Source organism: Daldinia childiae (genome assembly GCF_008694065.1).
Source record: "Daldinia childiae strain JS-1345 chromosome Unknown Scaffold3, whole genome shotgun sequence".
Lineage (NCBI taxonomy): Eukaryota > Fungi > Ascomycota > Sordariomycetes > Xylariales > Hypoxylaceae > Daldinia > Daldinia childiae.
In genome coordinates this window covers 5153754-5170166 of record NW_022984644.1, presented here as the reverse complement: position 1 = coordinate 5170166, position 16413 = coordinate 5153754, and the positions used below count along the sequence as shown (strand labels likewise).

The 16413-nt window shown below is 44.8% G+C and overlaps 5 protein-coding genes across 5 annotated transcripts; 2 read left to right on the top strand and 3 right to left on the bottom strand.

The window, feature by feature from the left end:
• Window positions 1-208: 208 nt before the first annotated feature.
• GL218_04122 (Cytosolic phospholipase A2 zeta) lies at window positions 209-4483 on the bottom strand (the record flags this gene model as incomplete). Its single annotated transcript, XM_033580705.1, has 2 exons — window positions 209-2528; window positions 4476-4483. 2 exons carry the CDS (start codon window positions 4481-4483, stop codon window positions 209-211), a joined length of 2328 nt encoding a protein of 775 aa, XP_033437129.1.
• A 1093-nt stretch (window positions 4484-5576) lies between these two features.
• Window positions 5577-7363, bottom strand: GL218_04121 (putative NADPH dehydrogenase C23G7.10c; the record flags this gene model as incomplete). The annotated part of the gene is made up of 8 exons (XM_033580704.1): window positions 5577-5626; window positions 5728-6261; window positions 6318-6339; window positions 6398-6550; window positions 6608-6858; window positions 6980-7020; window positions 7083-7213; window positions 7271-7363. 8 exons carry the CDS (start codon window positions 7361-7363, stop codon window positions 5577-5579), a joined length of 1275 nt encoding a protein of 424 aa, XP_033436249.1.
• A 2799-nt stretch (window positions 7364-10162) lies between these two features.
• On the bottom strand, window positions 10163-12423 carry GL218_04120 (uncharacterized protein; the record flags this gene model as incomplete). Its single annotated transcript, XM_033580703.1, has 3 exons — window positions 10163-11014; window positions 11083-11531; window positions 11688-12423. 3 exons carry the CDS (start codon window positions 12421-12423, stop codon window positions 10163-10165), a joined length of 2037 nt encoding a protein of 678 aa, XP_033436250.1.
• A 1112-nt stretch (window positions 12424-13535) lies between these two features.
• On the top strand, window positions 13536-14149 carry GL218_04119 (Acetyltransferase; the record flags this gene model as incomplete). The annotated part of the gene is made up of 2 exons (XM_033580702.1): window positions 13536-13946; window positions 14006-14149. 2 exons carry the CDS (start codon window positions 13536-13538, stop codon window positions 14147-14149), a joined length of 555 nt encoding a protein of 184 aa, XP_033436996.1.
• Window positions 14150-15055: 906 nt separating this feature from the next.
• On the top strand, window positions 15056-15888 carry GL218_04118 (uncharacterized protein; the record flags this gene model as incomplete). The annotated part of the gene is made up of 2 exons (XM_033580701.1): window positions 15056-15478; window positions 15550-15888. The coding sequence occupies 2 exons, from the start codon at window positions 15056-15058 to the stop codon at window positions 15886-15888; spliced, it is 762 nt and encodes a 253-aa protein (XP_033436995.1).
• Window positions 15889-16413: the final 525 nt, after the last annotated feature.

Here is a 16413-nt window from a genome sequence, read left to right as displayed (position 1 = left end):
ACCACCCACAACCACTCTTCGGCCGAGTGTAAATATCTACTCGTATGACTTAATTATCCCTCATTTTTTCTCTAAATCCATTTAAGTGTGTCCTCCCCCATCTATCTGATCGGTAGGAAGTCTGTCATATGTACATAAGGAAGTATACAAAAGAGGAAGCAAAAAGGGGGGAGGTTCAGTGGTTAACAGACCAATCTCGCGCAGGAAGTTAGCTAAAATGATCGCCCTCCCCCAACCTATCTGCGATGCCCAAGCGTACCAAGCGCCTATATGCCTCCTTCTTAGCAGCGGCCTCACCTTCCTCGCGTAGCTTCTTTTTACGCTCGTAGACGGCACGTACGCAACGGCGGATGCGGTCCTTACCCTCATCGAAGTTGGCGCGTGCGAGCGCCACTACCTTATCGACCTGCTCTGGGGTATAAACGAAGTTCCAAGTGCTCATATAATCGCTTACGGCCGGGTTGACGCCGTCCACCTTCGGATTTGCTAGGAATGGTAAATATACTACGGTGATACCTGCGCGAGGTTCCATCAGCTGCCATGGCAACGCGTCGTCCGTAACTGCCTTTGTGGGCGGCGGCGGCTCCGACGATCGCTCCTCGGTTGTACCCACCCAAACCGTGCAATAGCCTAATTCCGAATCCTCGGGATGTGATACGTCGTGTTTTGTCTTGGCACTTGGCTCTTCGGGTTGGTGTTTAGCTAGGTTTTGGCTCTGGGCTTGTTGTGCCTTCTGTACTTTGGTCTCTGCGTCCGCTGGTGAGTCTGCTTGGGCTGCGTCCAGCTGTTGTTCGATTTTATTCCTTGGGTCTGTTTCCCTTGGCCATCCAACGCCAACGGGCCAGCCCTTCACACCACGTTGGCGTGCGTACCCATCTGCCACTGACAACCAGTTATCCGTCTTGATATCTGCAGAGGCGTCGAATGCTACGATGATGTCGACATCTCGACCAGGTCGGAGTAGAGGGTAGATAGGTAGATTATTAGACATGCCAGCGTCCATCAACTGTATATACTCATTATTGTATATAGTGGTTGGTGTCGTGAATCGTAGCTTGCCTTCCATATTATACGTAAAATTAGGTATTTGTGCTGGATCGATCGGATGAACTTTCTCTAGATCTTCATTATAACCATAAATCATCTCATCAACTGTAGCAAACCCGGTCAACTTCTTAACAAGTGGTCGAATTTCCCGATAATAGTGGCTAAGAGTTGCGCAGAAAGCACTGCCGAAAATACCCATCATAATAGGCATACGGACCTCCGGTAAATGGAAGCCATTCTTCTCTGGAGGTACGTCTTCTCCGTCATTAAACCGTCGACCAAGAGCCCAAGTTGGAATTCCGGCATTAAATTCTTCACAGAAAAATTCATAAGGGGTCAGTTCGAACCATTGGAACCATGCCTCCTGTTTTGCGATCTCTTTTGCTTGTTCCGGACTGCCTTTCGACATATTCGCGGCTATGTCTGGGATTTCATGGCGCACTGCAGTATAGATTGGCAGGGGATTTTGTCCATACTTGATGTATTCTCTCTGACTAGAGAGTTTGAAGTCTCGTTCGTTAATACCAAGCTCGCCTTTTGGCACTAGGAGCCTTGCTGCTAATAAGATACCATATACATCAACTAACCCGAAAGCTGCTTTCGGGTCCCCTTTCAGTTTCTCCACTACACTGCTTAGAAGTAGCTTATTGGTCGGAGAAGATGTCACGGATGAAAACGCAGCTGGAGGATATGCGATATGAACCCCCAGTCTTGCTTTTAAGTGGTCAACGATGCGATCAAACCGGCAGTCGGTCAGAGACGAAAGGTATAGAGCTTGCATCCAGCATGAACCACTAACACCGGAGGTGTAGGTTGCGCAGTCGAATAACCCATCTTCTTGAGTAGCGAGGAGTGAGCCGGTGCCTGCAACTAAGGCTCGCAAGCCACCACCAGAACCGCACATGGCTATTGTAGGAACATCTTCAGGGTTAATATCCTTCTCGTCTAGGCCAAGATATTTGGCCAACGCCGCTGTCGCGATTTTCTTGCGACGAGCTAAGTACTCTTTTTCATCGTCACAAAGTTCGTCTGAAACGCGCACCTTAGCAGAATACTGAATTTCTGGGTGAATGAAAGGGTCATGAGCCTCCTGCCATATCTCTTTAGCTAGCGACCCGTCTGCCATGGAAAGCTCGCGTTGGAGTTTGCGGATCTGGGCGGGAATAGCTTTAGACCAATCAGGAAGTATTAGCTCGACGATGCGATCAGATAATGAGGACCATTCAATATCAGTGACGTTTGAAAAATCCTCAAACCGGCGGGTAAAGGCCGACCAAGCGGTCTCCTCAGTTTGATGTTGTGAACCATCCTTGACATCCTGAGGAATCTTCTTGCCCTGTTCAATACGGCGGGCTTGGCGGAATTGTTCGTCTGGATAGAGCGAGTAAATAAGCAAGCCACCTAGCAGGAGTAAAGCCACGGGCACGACTATAAGGGGACCTTTACCAGCACCGGTCTCCTTCTTTTGTTGTTTTGGGGAACTAAAAAAACCACGTGGGAAGTGGTTTTGCTGCAATTGGGATGATCGACTAGAAATCCTGGATGCGCCGCTGCGGATCGGCGGCAGGGTTAGTCGAGATGTTCCATGGAATAGTCTAGTTAAATGCCTTGCATAGCAAATTGCTATTAGTTGAGACCTTCGGTTAGATCTCATAACTACGGATCAATACGAGCCTTGCTACATGTATGGCAAGTTGAAACCTGCAACATGACTTCCGGACTGAGCTTAAAATTGGTAGATTTGAATAAGAGCCACCCTTGATACCTTGGGGGTGGGAACGTTAGAGTTTTAGATATCTTAGGTAATTGTAACGATAAAGTAAGTCGTTTGCACATGGCCTGCTGTTATGGTGACATCATTTACTATCTCATTTACTAGGGGCGACTTTTTATTATAGTGTACTTCATATTCGGCCTGATTGCACGTAACCCTACTTCTAAATTTTATATATGCAATTAAGCATATATTGCAGATTAATCTTATCGCCTTAATTGCTGCCCCTTTCTATCATGATTGAAAAAATAACGATGAGGAAGGCACTGTGGAATATGTATAGATTGTAATTAGTTCATAAAGTTGTCATAATAACTTCCTAGAGTTTTCCTTAACGTAATGAAGAAGGTAGCATTCATTATGTACCTGTATTCTTAGAGAATCAAGTCGTAACTACGGAACCTTCCATGGAAGATTCAGCTTGTTACTCCTAACCACCATCTTATTATTCCTCGGAATTTAGGAATTCATAATTCATAACAAGTTAAGTTAAAATATTGCAGAACTGCTTAGGTGCATTAATACGACGAAAAAAACACACTTAGGTTATCCCATTACTATGTCACTACACAGATGGTCTTTGCCTAGCAGGGCTTTTTCCCGAGAGAAATCCAAGGATGGTGACCCAAACCACCGTACCAGGTTCCCAACTATACACATCGGTGATACTATTACTCGTCGGCGCGCAAATATCTCCTCCGCTTTCGCAAATTTATTTGAGAAGGATGAAAATTGTCTGAATACTGCAGAAAATAGCGGTGCTCGTCTTACTAACAACAATTTGCGGCCCCTTTCTTGTATTGAAAATATAACGTCGAGTACTAGGTCTAGAGTGGCAAAAGGCGATGATGGATCTGACCGTGTTGACAAAACCACCTTACAAATGTCTGGTGTCATTACCCATTTTTCCTCTGGACAAGAGGTATCGCTACAAGAAGCATTACAAGAGCACAACACACGTAATCCATTCAATGACCACAATTATGTTAAATCATCAGAAGAGAGTACCATGGATGATGATTCGCCAACTTCACTTACTAGAGTTCGTAGCGCTTCGTCATCTTACCCTTCAGAAGGCATCCGTTCTCCGCCGGACCATTGCGCTTCGCCACAGTTGAATACTTGGACGGAAGACTTCATAGCTGAAATATCTCACTACGGCACATATCCATTGCGAAACCCCCCAAGCAAATGCAGCGCTTCTACTAACGATGCATCAGCATTGAGTAATGGAGCTGGTAAGTGTCTTATGGAAGAATTAGCTGCAGCCGATGGAGTTTCAGATACCGATACAAGAACCGCGAGTAGGGACTATACCCCGAGACCACCACTTTCAGATGTTGCTTCCTCTAGTTGTCCACAAGAGCAGCTAGACAAGAACTACGACAGCGATCACTTTACCACGGCGAGACAGGAAATGCTAGGTATATCACAGAGGGCTATCTTGTCTGCACTAGATGGCCAAGGCCCGAGTACCTCAGCTATTCATGGCAGCTATCCTGAACTTGGATCATCTCACAGTAGCTCATCCGACGAGGAATTTCCATTTCGGTCGAATCGTGCAAGTTCTACGGATCATCTTCGTCAGAGCGAGGAGACATGCAGGACGCACTTTACTAAAAAGATACGCTGGAAGAACCAAGGCAACACTTACCATACCATGCCAGCGGCTATTTCGCGACACGGTTCTCGACGATGCCGACTCCCTGAAGTTTCACCTCGCTTGGAAAGTCCGCTGCAACCTGGGTTTCATTTTAGGGAATCCAATACATCTTCTACTACACTAGTCAAACGAATCCGGAAATTCAAGTTCAAGAAATGGATAAAAAAGGTATGTATCAAAACTAAAGTGCGGTTCGATAACGCTACAAGCATAGAAGCGGCTCCACATGCATTAGGCAAGCGGAAGTCTAGGCCATACAGACCACGGAAGTCAAAAAGGCATTGCGGCGCCTGCAAAACAAAAGCAAAACCGACCAGAAGTCGTTGGAAGTCATTCAAGACTACAAATAAAACAAATAAGAGTACGCAGGGTAAGGAGGGGATGGCACATCGATTCATGAACTCGCTTAGACCGAAGCACAGCATCCAATTTCCTATACGAGAGAAGTCTAAGGCTGAGCACAGAAGAGTACAATCCTGTCCACCTTGAAGGTAACTAATAAAGTATAAACATTCATGTGCACCGGATGTGGTTGTATTGGTGTGGTATGGTGCTATCACAATAGTATTGTGGATTGTATCGGTCTTTCATCCAAAGGGTTCATGGGGCGGATTAGGGTCCGTTTACAAGGCACTTTACTAAATGTCCTCCAAGCTTGGCCTATGAAGCTTCTCTATAAACCATCGCTTATAGAGTAGATGTACCAGTAATAAAATATGTTAAGAATTAGACCTTCTTATACAACAGGAGTACTGTGAAGCAAAGATATCATATCATAATTATCTTAAGCTAGGAGGTTAATGGTTGACATGTCGTTTGCTTTTGGAGAGGGAGAAATATTGTGGGTGTTCAAAGCTGATAAGGGACAGAAAAATCTTTAAATAAGAGATATCTTAGGTACTTAATGTCTAGTCTTATATGCCCGATTTTATTCCCTTGAATCGTTATACCCCTATATGCCCCTTTTCAACCAACGGTAAATTCTAAGTCTTATGTAACCTGCCTCGGACCTGAATCACAAGTTTGGCTGTGTAGTAACTACAGGGTACTAAGTAGGGACTGATGAATACGGGTGGAAACTTCCCTGGGGAATCAGTGCCGCCTATGTCTATGATGCCTCGTCATGCCAAAGCCCCAGCCATCTATTACGCAAGAGTACGAATTAGCAACGGACCACAACGTAAAGGTATGTACCCAGATAGCCTAATATACAGATTAGAAATGGGTAGATACAAGAACTCACATTGACTAGCCACGTGGATATCCACATCCAGTTCGTCAGCCCAATGCCACACCAGATCCGGATCCTTCAGGAACGCGCGTCCTACGATAACAGCATCTGCGGACTTCGCGTCTAGGATGGCCTTGGCCTGTTTCCCCGACGTGATCTCGCCCACGGTACCCACAAGCGTGCCTGTGCCGACAAGAGCCTTCTTGATGGCCTCTGCGTGGGGCACCTGGTAGCCGGGGCTGGCGACGATCTTCTGGCGGGCGTCGGTGCCGCCGGCCGAGACGTCGAGGAAGTGCACGCCGCGGTCGGCAAGGGCCTTGGAGAGGTTGATGGCGTCGTCGAGGGTCCACTGCGGTAGGCTGGGGTCGTGCTCTAGGTAGTCTGTCGCGGGGATCCGGCAGAAGATGGGGAAGTTGCTGGGGACTTCGGCCTTGAGAAGGTCGACGACCTCGAGGAAGAGGCGGATGCGGTTGGTGAAGGAGCCGCCGTATTCGTCGGTGCGCTTGTTGGAGGATGGGGAGAGGAATTCGTTTAGGAGGTAGCCGTCTATGGATGTGATGTTAGGATGTTGTTTATTTGAAGTCTCTTCGAGATGTACTTACGTGCTCCATGGACTTCGATGACCTGCTTCCATGTTAGGACTGTCTATTGACAACTTATATGTATGATCGAGTTTACTTACATCTACACCAGCTTTCAAAGCACGTCGGACGGCAGCGACCCAATCCTTCTTGAATTTCTCGATATCTTCTTTAGTTGCTTCTTTCGGCAAGATCGTCTGTGCGTTATAAGCCTCTGGAGATGGAGCAACGACAGTACTCGGCCATCCTTCCGACTAAATGATACGTTAGTTCAGTTACAACATTATTAATGAGGCTACATCTCTGCTTACATAGTCACGCGCCGCGGCTTTTCGGTCAATCCACGGTGCGACAGTGCTTGCTTTTCGTCCAGCATGGGCTAGCTGCACGCCGAACTTCGCGCCCTGACTGTGGGCGAAGTCAACAATTTGCTTCAATGGTGCAATGTGTCCGTCGTCCCAAAGGCCGACATCTTGGGGTGAGATGCGCCCTTCAGGCGATACAGCGGTGGCTTCTGTCAGGATTAGGCCTGCTCCTCGAGAAGCAAAACTCCCGAGATGGACTAAGATTCGTAGGTATTAGCTCTTTCTATAGAAGGAGCGAAGTTGTTGTTTGTTGGGGTTTGAACTTCTGACATCTGAAATAGTGAAAGAAAAGGGGGGGTAGATGCTGGAATCCCGTACCATGATGCCATATGCTCATAAACCCGTCTCTTGCGGAGTACCTGGTTAATACAATTAGCTCTGTCCATAATAAATTGAGTATGATGGAGAAATTTACTGGCACATTGGAGAGACGATAATGCGGTTTTGAAGCTCTATTCCATTGATCTTTAGGGGTGAGAAGAGGGACCCTTCTGGTTGAACATCCCAAGGGGTTCCTGCAGGAGGATCTTGAACGGGCGTGTAAAAAGGAGCCTTGATAATTTGTTAGTAAAACTATTTACTAGTCTTGTTTGATTGCTAGAGCCTTACATTCGGGGCGCCGTAGTTGATTAGATTCTTCTCAGTAGAGCAAGGCTCTCCTGCTACAGGAGCTTGGTCAGCTTGGACTACCTTTTCCGTCATCTTGAATAAATGCACGAAAAGAATAAGGAATGGAGAGGCCTTTTGTCCATAATCAATACCAGCAGGTTCAGAGTCGAGTAATTTATACTCGAATCATCCCTATATTGTATAGCAGAAAATTATATTACGTTGACCTCCCCGCAGTTGTGTGTAACCCTCGTCTTACATTATCAATCTGAGTTTATTTGTAGATCTTGGCAAGTTGTCCCTTAGTAATACCCGTACATGATAATCCTTTAGATGCAACAGGACCGCATCACCCATGTCTCATTAGCACGACTCTAGTAGCCCTAGTAGCCCTATCAGCTGTCAATTGGAAGCTGTCCAATAATTACTGTGGAGTATATCGAAATAGTCTTATACTATTTCGTGTTACCATAAGTGACTATGTAAGTGTGAGATCCTATCACAGCTAATATCACAATATGTGTCAACGGAACTCTGCTTCTGATAGAGGTATTATTCTGCTTTTGTGGACTACTAATAGTCCCACTGCTGATTCATAAATACCCACCTAATGTTCCCAGAGTATTCCGTATAATGTTTTCGATCCCTCTCCTGCACTTATACTCTCATTCTTGTTATTTCTTAACTTCTCCGGTCCGTTCAGCACTCCCGCGATAAGCCCTATATAATCTAAACCGCTAGCTCCCGAGTAGCACTGTCCTCAATATTCACCCTAGGATTAATGAAAAGAGAATCGAACTTATTAGAGATTTTGGAACTATCACCACATCGGTATACTGCAAGGTAAATACGAGGAAAAGTGGAGAACGAGCCGACTTCATGGGTAGATCTCATGTGGAAGCTTTTGACTGAATAAGCGTCTTGCAGGGTTAGTTCCGGTTAGGTTTTAACATACATAAGTGTACGATGAATTTCATATTATGGAGATCAGTGAAATCCCATATTCAAATATGGTGATCATTTTGACGCTGTTATTGTATGGATATAATAGGACATATCACTCAATGGCACTATCTAACACTACCAAAAGTTAGTGCAATTCTACCGATTTCCCCGGTGGCGCAATTGGCTAGCGCGTCTGACTGTTAAAAAACTGTTATCAGGAGGTTGAAAGTTCGAGCCTTTCCCGAGGAGTCTTTTTTTCTTTTTCCCTCATTGAGGGAGAACATTGAGAGAAAAAGACACCTTTTAATATGTTTTATTTTATCGTGCGACCCATTGGCTGGTTATAACTGGTTGCATTTGAGTGCTTTTCTGCGTACTCAACATCTCCTGATCGCGCGTATATTCGGCTGCAGAGCTCCGGATCGACCAACATCAAGTATACGCTAGAGGATGATGATCGTACCATGGGCTCTTTCACTTTTATGGCCTGTTCGACGATTGTGCCGCGACCGATTCAAAAGACAGTGTCTGTTGATTTCCTTCCTAAAGTCGAGCGTTTAGGGTTGTTCGAAGATGTGTTTGTGTTATAAGATATATGTAGGTACTTCATATAACGAGGAGTATTGTAGGTTAATTTAAAACTTCTATTTCGGAGCAATGCAAGTAAATTACCAGGTAATAGGAAACACTGGCCATATTTGCTAGGTCGCTCCACGACATCCTAGCAGTATATCCAATCGCCTTTTTTGTAGACTTCATTCTGACCTGGACGATACTCTGAGAAGCCTTCAGACCTTACGAGATCCCCTATCATTCAGTTGGTCCTACAGCATCCCAATCTTACTACCTTGATGTTCTCTAACTATGACGAACCTGCAAATTGTTAAGTCACAGGACATACGCTCACTATGCGGACTCTTCGACAAAGCATTGAAAAGTTTAGGAACAGGTATGGTTATCTGTATGATCAACGAGGTCGACTTATTCGAGAATGCGACTCTTCTCACTGGTCTTGATTCCGCAATACGGTATCTAAGCAGCCTGGTACAAGCGGTTTTCGGGACCCAAAGCAGCATCATGTTTAAGTTGCTACTAACGAGCTCAATGAATATTGAGAACTTCCGGGACTTGTTTCCGGAAGCAGTAGAGCTGGCTTTGCCTATAGACTTATCCTCAAGCAGATTAGCCCCTAAAAAAGCACACATGTTTATGGAATATCCGGGCATAGCCCCCCGTATTCTTAAACCACCTACCTAATATATTAGGCAGTTAAGTTTTGAGTTGAATCAATTTTGAGTCTAAATATCTCCCCCAAATAATAACTATATTTACGAGACATTATGAAGAAAGCAGTATAATACGAGGGCGTTCACCCATCTACTCTAGTAGTACTATGTTAGGTACCTAAGACTTGGCTTCTATTTCTAAGTTTTCCTAATACCGGGGCTCTATTTATTATCAACGTCTAATGTCAGTTTTCTTTTAAACGGGGCCACCTGATCCCCGGAAAGGTCCTAGTCGAAGATTTCTCTCTTAGGTAACCAATAACATATCCGCTACAGATATAGAGAGATGCCAGGAGAACCACTTGATGATAGCTCATCACCTACTCTCGAAACATATATTACAAGTCCTCATTTTCTTCCCACTTATATACTGGCTTTTCCTTCATCCGCCTTATCTCCGTTCTTTCTTACCTCCTTCTCGTCCTTCTCCTCTTCCTCGCCCTTCTCCTCTTCCTCGTCCTTCTTCTCCTTCTCCTTCTCCTTCCTCTTCTTTTTTTCCTCAGCCTTTGCCTTTGCCTTTGCATTTTTCCTCTCCTTCTCAGCTTGGCGAAGTTTCTTCTATTACACATAGAAACATGTCAGCTAAGTAATACTCATTAAAAGTCTAAGGCTGGAGGGTAGTATTCCTAAAGGGACAAGGATAAGATATAGGTATCAATATCTATTGAGAGACCCTTACTATATGTATGTCGGCAGTTTCAGTTATCAAGCGTCTTGCGACTTTATCATTCGTAATTGTACCAGGCGTCATGTTGAGCAATTTTTCTAAATCACGGAAGAACTTGTGCTTTGTCTTCTTCTTCGAAGCCGTAAAGGAAACCCAACCATGATTCTGGACCATGTAAGAGGCATGACGTTTTCCCTCTTCGACGATGATATACCGAGGGATGCCTTCTAACTCCTCGTTAATTTCTATTGCTTTTTTATCTGCACTGCTGATACTCTGAGTGGTTGGTTCATTCGGCTTCTCTGGTGCCTTAGATTTACCCTTCTTTTTCTTGTCTTTCTTGTCGTCTTTTGTCATCGGCTCTACAATGTGCATAGGGACGTCAATGTCCACCAATGTCTTAGGGCTTTCAGATGCGATCGTAGCCATAATACTCTTACCCCCATCAGCAGTCAAGCGCCTGCGGATTTGGATGTTGATGTAACTGTCATTGAGAGGTTTTATCCACTTGGTTCCACCAGGCGCCTCGTCATCGACATCCATCCGCGCCGTCGGGCAGAATAGAAGCGCCTGTCCCGTTCGGAGGCCGACTATTGTGCGAAAAAGTGAATTATTGGTCCCGGGATCCTGCGTGTTAGCTCCGGCGAGATGATTTTTGAGGACCTCATACCAGCTTGGGGAGAGGAATCGGTGAACAAATGTCGCATTAGCCAAGTCGATGAGCTTAGGCGATAGCGTAGGCTCCTGCGTAGCAATTACCACGCGTGTCCCTGTATGCCTTTGCTGGCGGATAACCGAGACTAACTCATTTGTGAGGACGAGCGCCTCACCAGATTGTGCTAGAAACTGGTTACGATTAGTTCTCACTTAATTTCTTAAACTCTGATCCTGTTTTCTTTTAATTATGACATTACCTTATGAGCTTCATCTAATGCTACAATACGCCCGCATTTATTCCGTTCCTCGAGAAATATAGAGAGACAGATCGAGAATAGCGTACACGCTTCGTCTGAACCGATAAAAGGGTCACTCAGGTCAACGATAGTTAATGAGCCCGGCTCAAAGGCCCAAATATCCTCCGATGACCGCGCTGGCCGGGTCGACTTAGTCATCGATGAGGGTGCCATGAAGCTATCCAGTAGCTGAAGACGGAGGTTTAGAGGTATCTTTTGTCCACTCATCCATGACATGTCAGCAATACGTCCCCGAAATTTCGAATAGGTGAAAGCTGATCCCTCCATGGCTATCTCCCGCACGATGTCCATCACAATCTCCATATATAGCGGGGGTTTATCAGTCGTAGGGTCAACAGCCATGAGCTTTAGTATTCTCGAGGCATCCAACTGGTGCTCTTCGAGATAAACTATAACAATGAGTCAGCAACCACATCTTATAGTAAGAAGTTTAGGGGGCTAGGTAGGTCTTGACAGTAGTAAGTCTTAGGAAGTTATCCAGGCAAGAAAATATGAGCCCCGAAAGACAACCAGATAAAAGGGGAAAGGAATCCTCAGTTACATACGGGGCACAACTTTCGGCTTTGGGCTGTCCGGAGCCAAGCCTGGCAGATTGTTATACAAGCGCTTCATTGCCCAGATGTTGGATGGGGAAACGAGGACATTTACTGGAATACCCGCGGAACATAAATAAGCCGCCTCGCACACATGGGCTGTGTTGTAATTTGCGTAACTGTCGTAGTGCATAACCATGCCTGCTAGTGGGTAGGGAAGAGCCCCGGCATTATTCTGGGCAACGAGGGCATTTTCTAAGAGGCAGGATAATGTGTGGCTCTTCCCTGCTCCTTGGGAACCACAGATAAAGGCAGACCAAGGCACATTGACATTACCAATGACGAGGCCATCTTCTAAAGAGGTCACGGCTCTACCGTCTCGACGAGTACCAATCAATCCATATTGGGGAACCAAATTCAAGTTCTGTTCGCTCGGCGGTAACTCTGAGTGGACGAATTTGTCGACAGCAGCTGTGAATATCGGAGTATTCCTGAAGCTTTGAGCTAGATCTCGGTGACGAAGGCCTAGATCTTGCTGCTCATTGACAGTATCACCATCACTATCAATGAAGGCTAGCAGCTTTGGATACTCCGATGTTCTAGGACTTAGAGTTGTGTTGGAGTCTATGGTTTTTTCCTGTTTATTGGTTCTTGTGTATGGGGTTGAAATATTCCAGAAGCTTTGAGAAAGCAGCTTTTTGCTATCGAGGCCCCTATAAACTGCTAATGATCTGTTGGAAGCTCTCATATTTAAGCGCATCGATGTTAGTATATGGAGCATATTGTAAGAAAGCTGTCTTCTATAAAATTAGTAGTATAGTGTTGATATCAGGTGTTAGACCGGAGGTCTAGAATTATAAGATTGCCAGCTTAGAAGCCAGCCCCTATAATCCTCAGATTGCCAGTAGCAATTATCAATCACAGCTACGCAAACGAATGAGAGAGCTTCACGCTTCTATACGACTGTTTGCGACAGCTAGGTTTCACAAAAATTAAGACATTCTATAATTTATGTTGCATTAAGGTACTCAAGGTAGATTATTGATATATCATTTGAAGGCCCACGGACAGCATGGGGAGCATATGGTAAGGCTAGGGCTAGGCACTGTTTGACTTTTTTTTTCGGGTAGGCGCCACAGAAGCACGCCACAACTCTTATTTCTTCTCGAATGTACCTAGGTACATTCATCCATTATTGCCTTAGGAGGTACCTACCTGTATTTCCACCTAATTGATGGATAAATACATACTGTCTTAAAGTGTGTTGAAGCTATCGCATATTATCAGTTGCAAGTCCTCCTCGAGCTGCCTATGTAAGAAAAGATACTAAATATCGTTAAATTCTACAGCGGTAATATAAAGCCAAAATACTATCTACCTACTAAAAGCAAATCAGGCTATACAAAAAGAGACAAATCTCAGTTTAATCATAATCATTATCCTTAAGTTGATATTATCACTTACCTTTTTTTCATTTCTAGTCCAACCTAGAAATTCTAAACATTTTAACAATATCTCCTTTTTCTTCTAGTTAATGCTTAATCATAACATCACCCCGTAACCTTGAAACCATCCCTAATAGTGGTTTGTTGAAGACTATGTACAGGAATGTGTATCTTGCTAGTTAACCTTCCGGGACTATATCAATCGGCCAGGGCTGGTCCCGTCCCATCCCCGTATGTCGTGACCAAGTACCCACCTCATAAAGGCTTAGTGCATTATTACCAGTGTTTGCCTAGAATTGGCCCACGTATTGCAGCCACAGAACATGCGAATTCTATAATAAACATAAACTAGACGTGATCTAACCATGTCTTAACTTTGTACGTTACAGTCAGTCACCCTATACACTTCCATATAATGCCAACTCCTACAGTGAAACTCTTCTCTCAACGGGAACATGGCCACCTATTGCCGGTCATCGCTGCTATCCATGCAGCTTGTATTGTGCGTGACCAAACTATCGCCACGTTCCTCCCGCCACTAAAGGGCTCAAAAATTCAGAAGTTTTGGGAGGATATAGCAAAAGAGACTGATTTGGGAACACGGTTTATTAGCATATTGCTCAACGAGTCTGAGCTAGGCACCAAAGCCAAGGAGCTTGAGCTTGTAGGAGTTGTTACGCTAAGCATGCCATTCAGCGAAACTGGGTCTTTCCGTGGATTCGTGGAGAAGCTTTTTGTCAGTCCTACTTATCGAGGGAGAGGTGGAGCTAGAGCTTTGATGTGTCACCTAGAAGCCGAAGCACTGAAGAGAGGCAAGACCTTAATGGTATGTATTAATATACCTAAAAGGACTTTAAAAGTCTTTAGTAACTAACACGCATATAGTTGCTCGACACAGAAATTGGGAGCCAAGCCGAGAAAGTATATCCGAAACTGGGGTATACGGAGATGGGCAGGATCCCTAGATACGGCATCAGCCCCGTAGGAGGATTAAAAGACGAGGTGTTCTATTATAAACATCTACAATAAAAAAAAGGATGTACCTAGTTGATGAGTTGCCCCTTTTTCGGGTACCTTAGGAATAGGTAATATTGTTTCTTGACACTTGCCTAAGCCAGCGCATTTCACGTCCACGGGATCTTAATCTTAGGTTCGGACGGTCCGAGTTGATCAGCATTGAGTCGTCGAAACTACCTACTAGGTAGAATCTAGAGACCCTCGCTAAAAGCATAGACCGGGATTCATACAGGAGAGGCCTTCAATACCGTTGATGACTATGAAAATTAGCTCAACCGTTACGATCCTCTAATGTTAGTATTGGACTAAGCGAGCTTGTTTAAATAACATAGTATTTGTATTATCGCCAAGCTATTATATTGAACGCTATATTCTATATAAAGAATTATTTGTAAGTCTAAACACTAATATGCATGACTCAGAGCCTCACCCGAAGAGTCCCGAACCTGACCCGTGACCAGCCACCAGGATGCTCAAATTACTTGACTACATGCCGGCTAGGAACGCTTTTCCGCTTTTTCCCTCAATTTAGGATTCTACTGCTCCTTAACCCCTTTCGCTCGGCAGCTAATTCGCTAGTCTACTCCACGCTGCATAGCATCGCGTAAATATGACAGTCCTAAATTACCAGTGAACCGTCTTTGGAACAGGTGCCATTGGATGAGGCTTTTTCCCCTAAAATGTGACCCTCAGAAGTGATATGTTACAAAGTAGATCATTTATCACAATTGGACTCAATGAACGAGCCCGAGTCGTCATGCACAGTGTATTGAAGCCTTCTAAACAACTACCCCTTAAATACATGTTAATCGAGATATTTAACTTGTAGCCATCCCACTTCGTATCCTATATCATATTTGAACAAAAGTATATTCGACTACGACTTTATATCACTAAACCAATCTATTATCAGTTGCAATGGCATCTCAGAAGCCCGTCATCGTGTTAATCCACGGCGCATTCTTTGCGCCGGTGCACTACCGGAACTTGATCGAGCCCCTACGCTCTCAGGGATATATCGTGCTGAGCCCGCCAATGGCGACGACGGGTATCGATGATTCCATCACGGGGAAGACTTACGTCGACGACGTCAAGCGTATTCTCGAGAGCCTTCTTCCCTACTTAGATGAGGGTAAGGAGGCCGTGGTAGTCGGTCATAGTCAGGGTGGAATTGCCGCCAGTGCCTTAACTGAGGGCCAGACCATTGAAGACCGCAAGGCTAAGGGCTTAAAGGGAGGCATCAAATCAGTTATATATCTCACTGCCCTCGCCATACCGACGAAGGGTGAGAGTTTAATGAGCATGCTGGGTGGCACGCCCCCGCCAATTTATAGAGTCGAGGTAGGTTGCCTTAGGTATCTTATTGATCTTTTTTTGGCTCACCAAGATGTTAACATGCAAAATATAAATAGGGACCCTTCTACGTCCTTACCGAGGTTGCACTGTCTGCCAAAAATAGCGATATTCCACTTCCCGAACAAGAGCAGATAGCATTGGCGAGGAGCTTGATGCATCAGAGCAAGGCGAGTATAGAAGCCTCCGTTCAATTCACCGCGGCCGACGTCACTGTCCCTAAGACGTATATCGTCTGCACCGAGGACAAATCTTTACCCGCTTCTCTTCAGGAGCAACTCGCCCAAGCGACCGGGTGCAACATTGTTAAGCTCCCAGCCACACATTTCCCCTTCTTGGAGAGTCTTGATAGTGCGAAGAAGGTTGTTGATGTCATCGTGGATGTCGCTGGGAAGTGATGAGGATCAGTTAGCTGAATAAAGTACAGAGGTAGTGAACTACCTTAAGGAGCCAGTAGCTCCGTCTCTCAGCTCAACCCTTTGTATAGTAACTCTTGTATAATAAATTTAACCCCTCCAAGGCAATGGGGCATCAGATATACCAACGATTAATAAATTTCCCTGTATATTTATGGATGTATGATCTAACCCTGTTGCATCAAATTAATTTTGTTCTAGTTTAGACGATGCGTACAACGAGCGGGTTATCTACTATACAATTTAAAGCGTTTATACCATGATATAATGGTTTAGACATTGACAAAATTCAACGCCTCGATTTTCTAGGAACATGGAGGATTAGTTTGTACGCTACTTACCTAGACCACCAACACAATACTGAGAGTAACAAACCATTCGTGTTATCGTATGAATGTCTATATGACAACTGTTCGAACAACGAGGTAACTCTAAATATTATCATATCCGTTGCAAATCCATGAGCAAGTCATGTATAATTTTAATTGGCAAGTTAATCACCTCTCA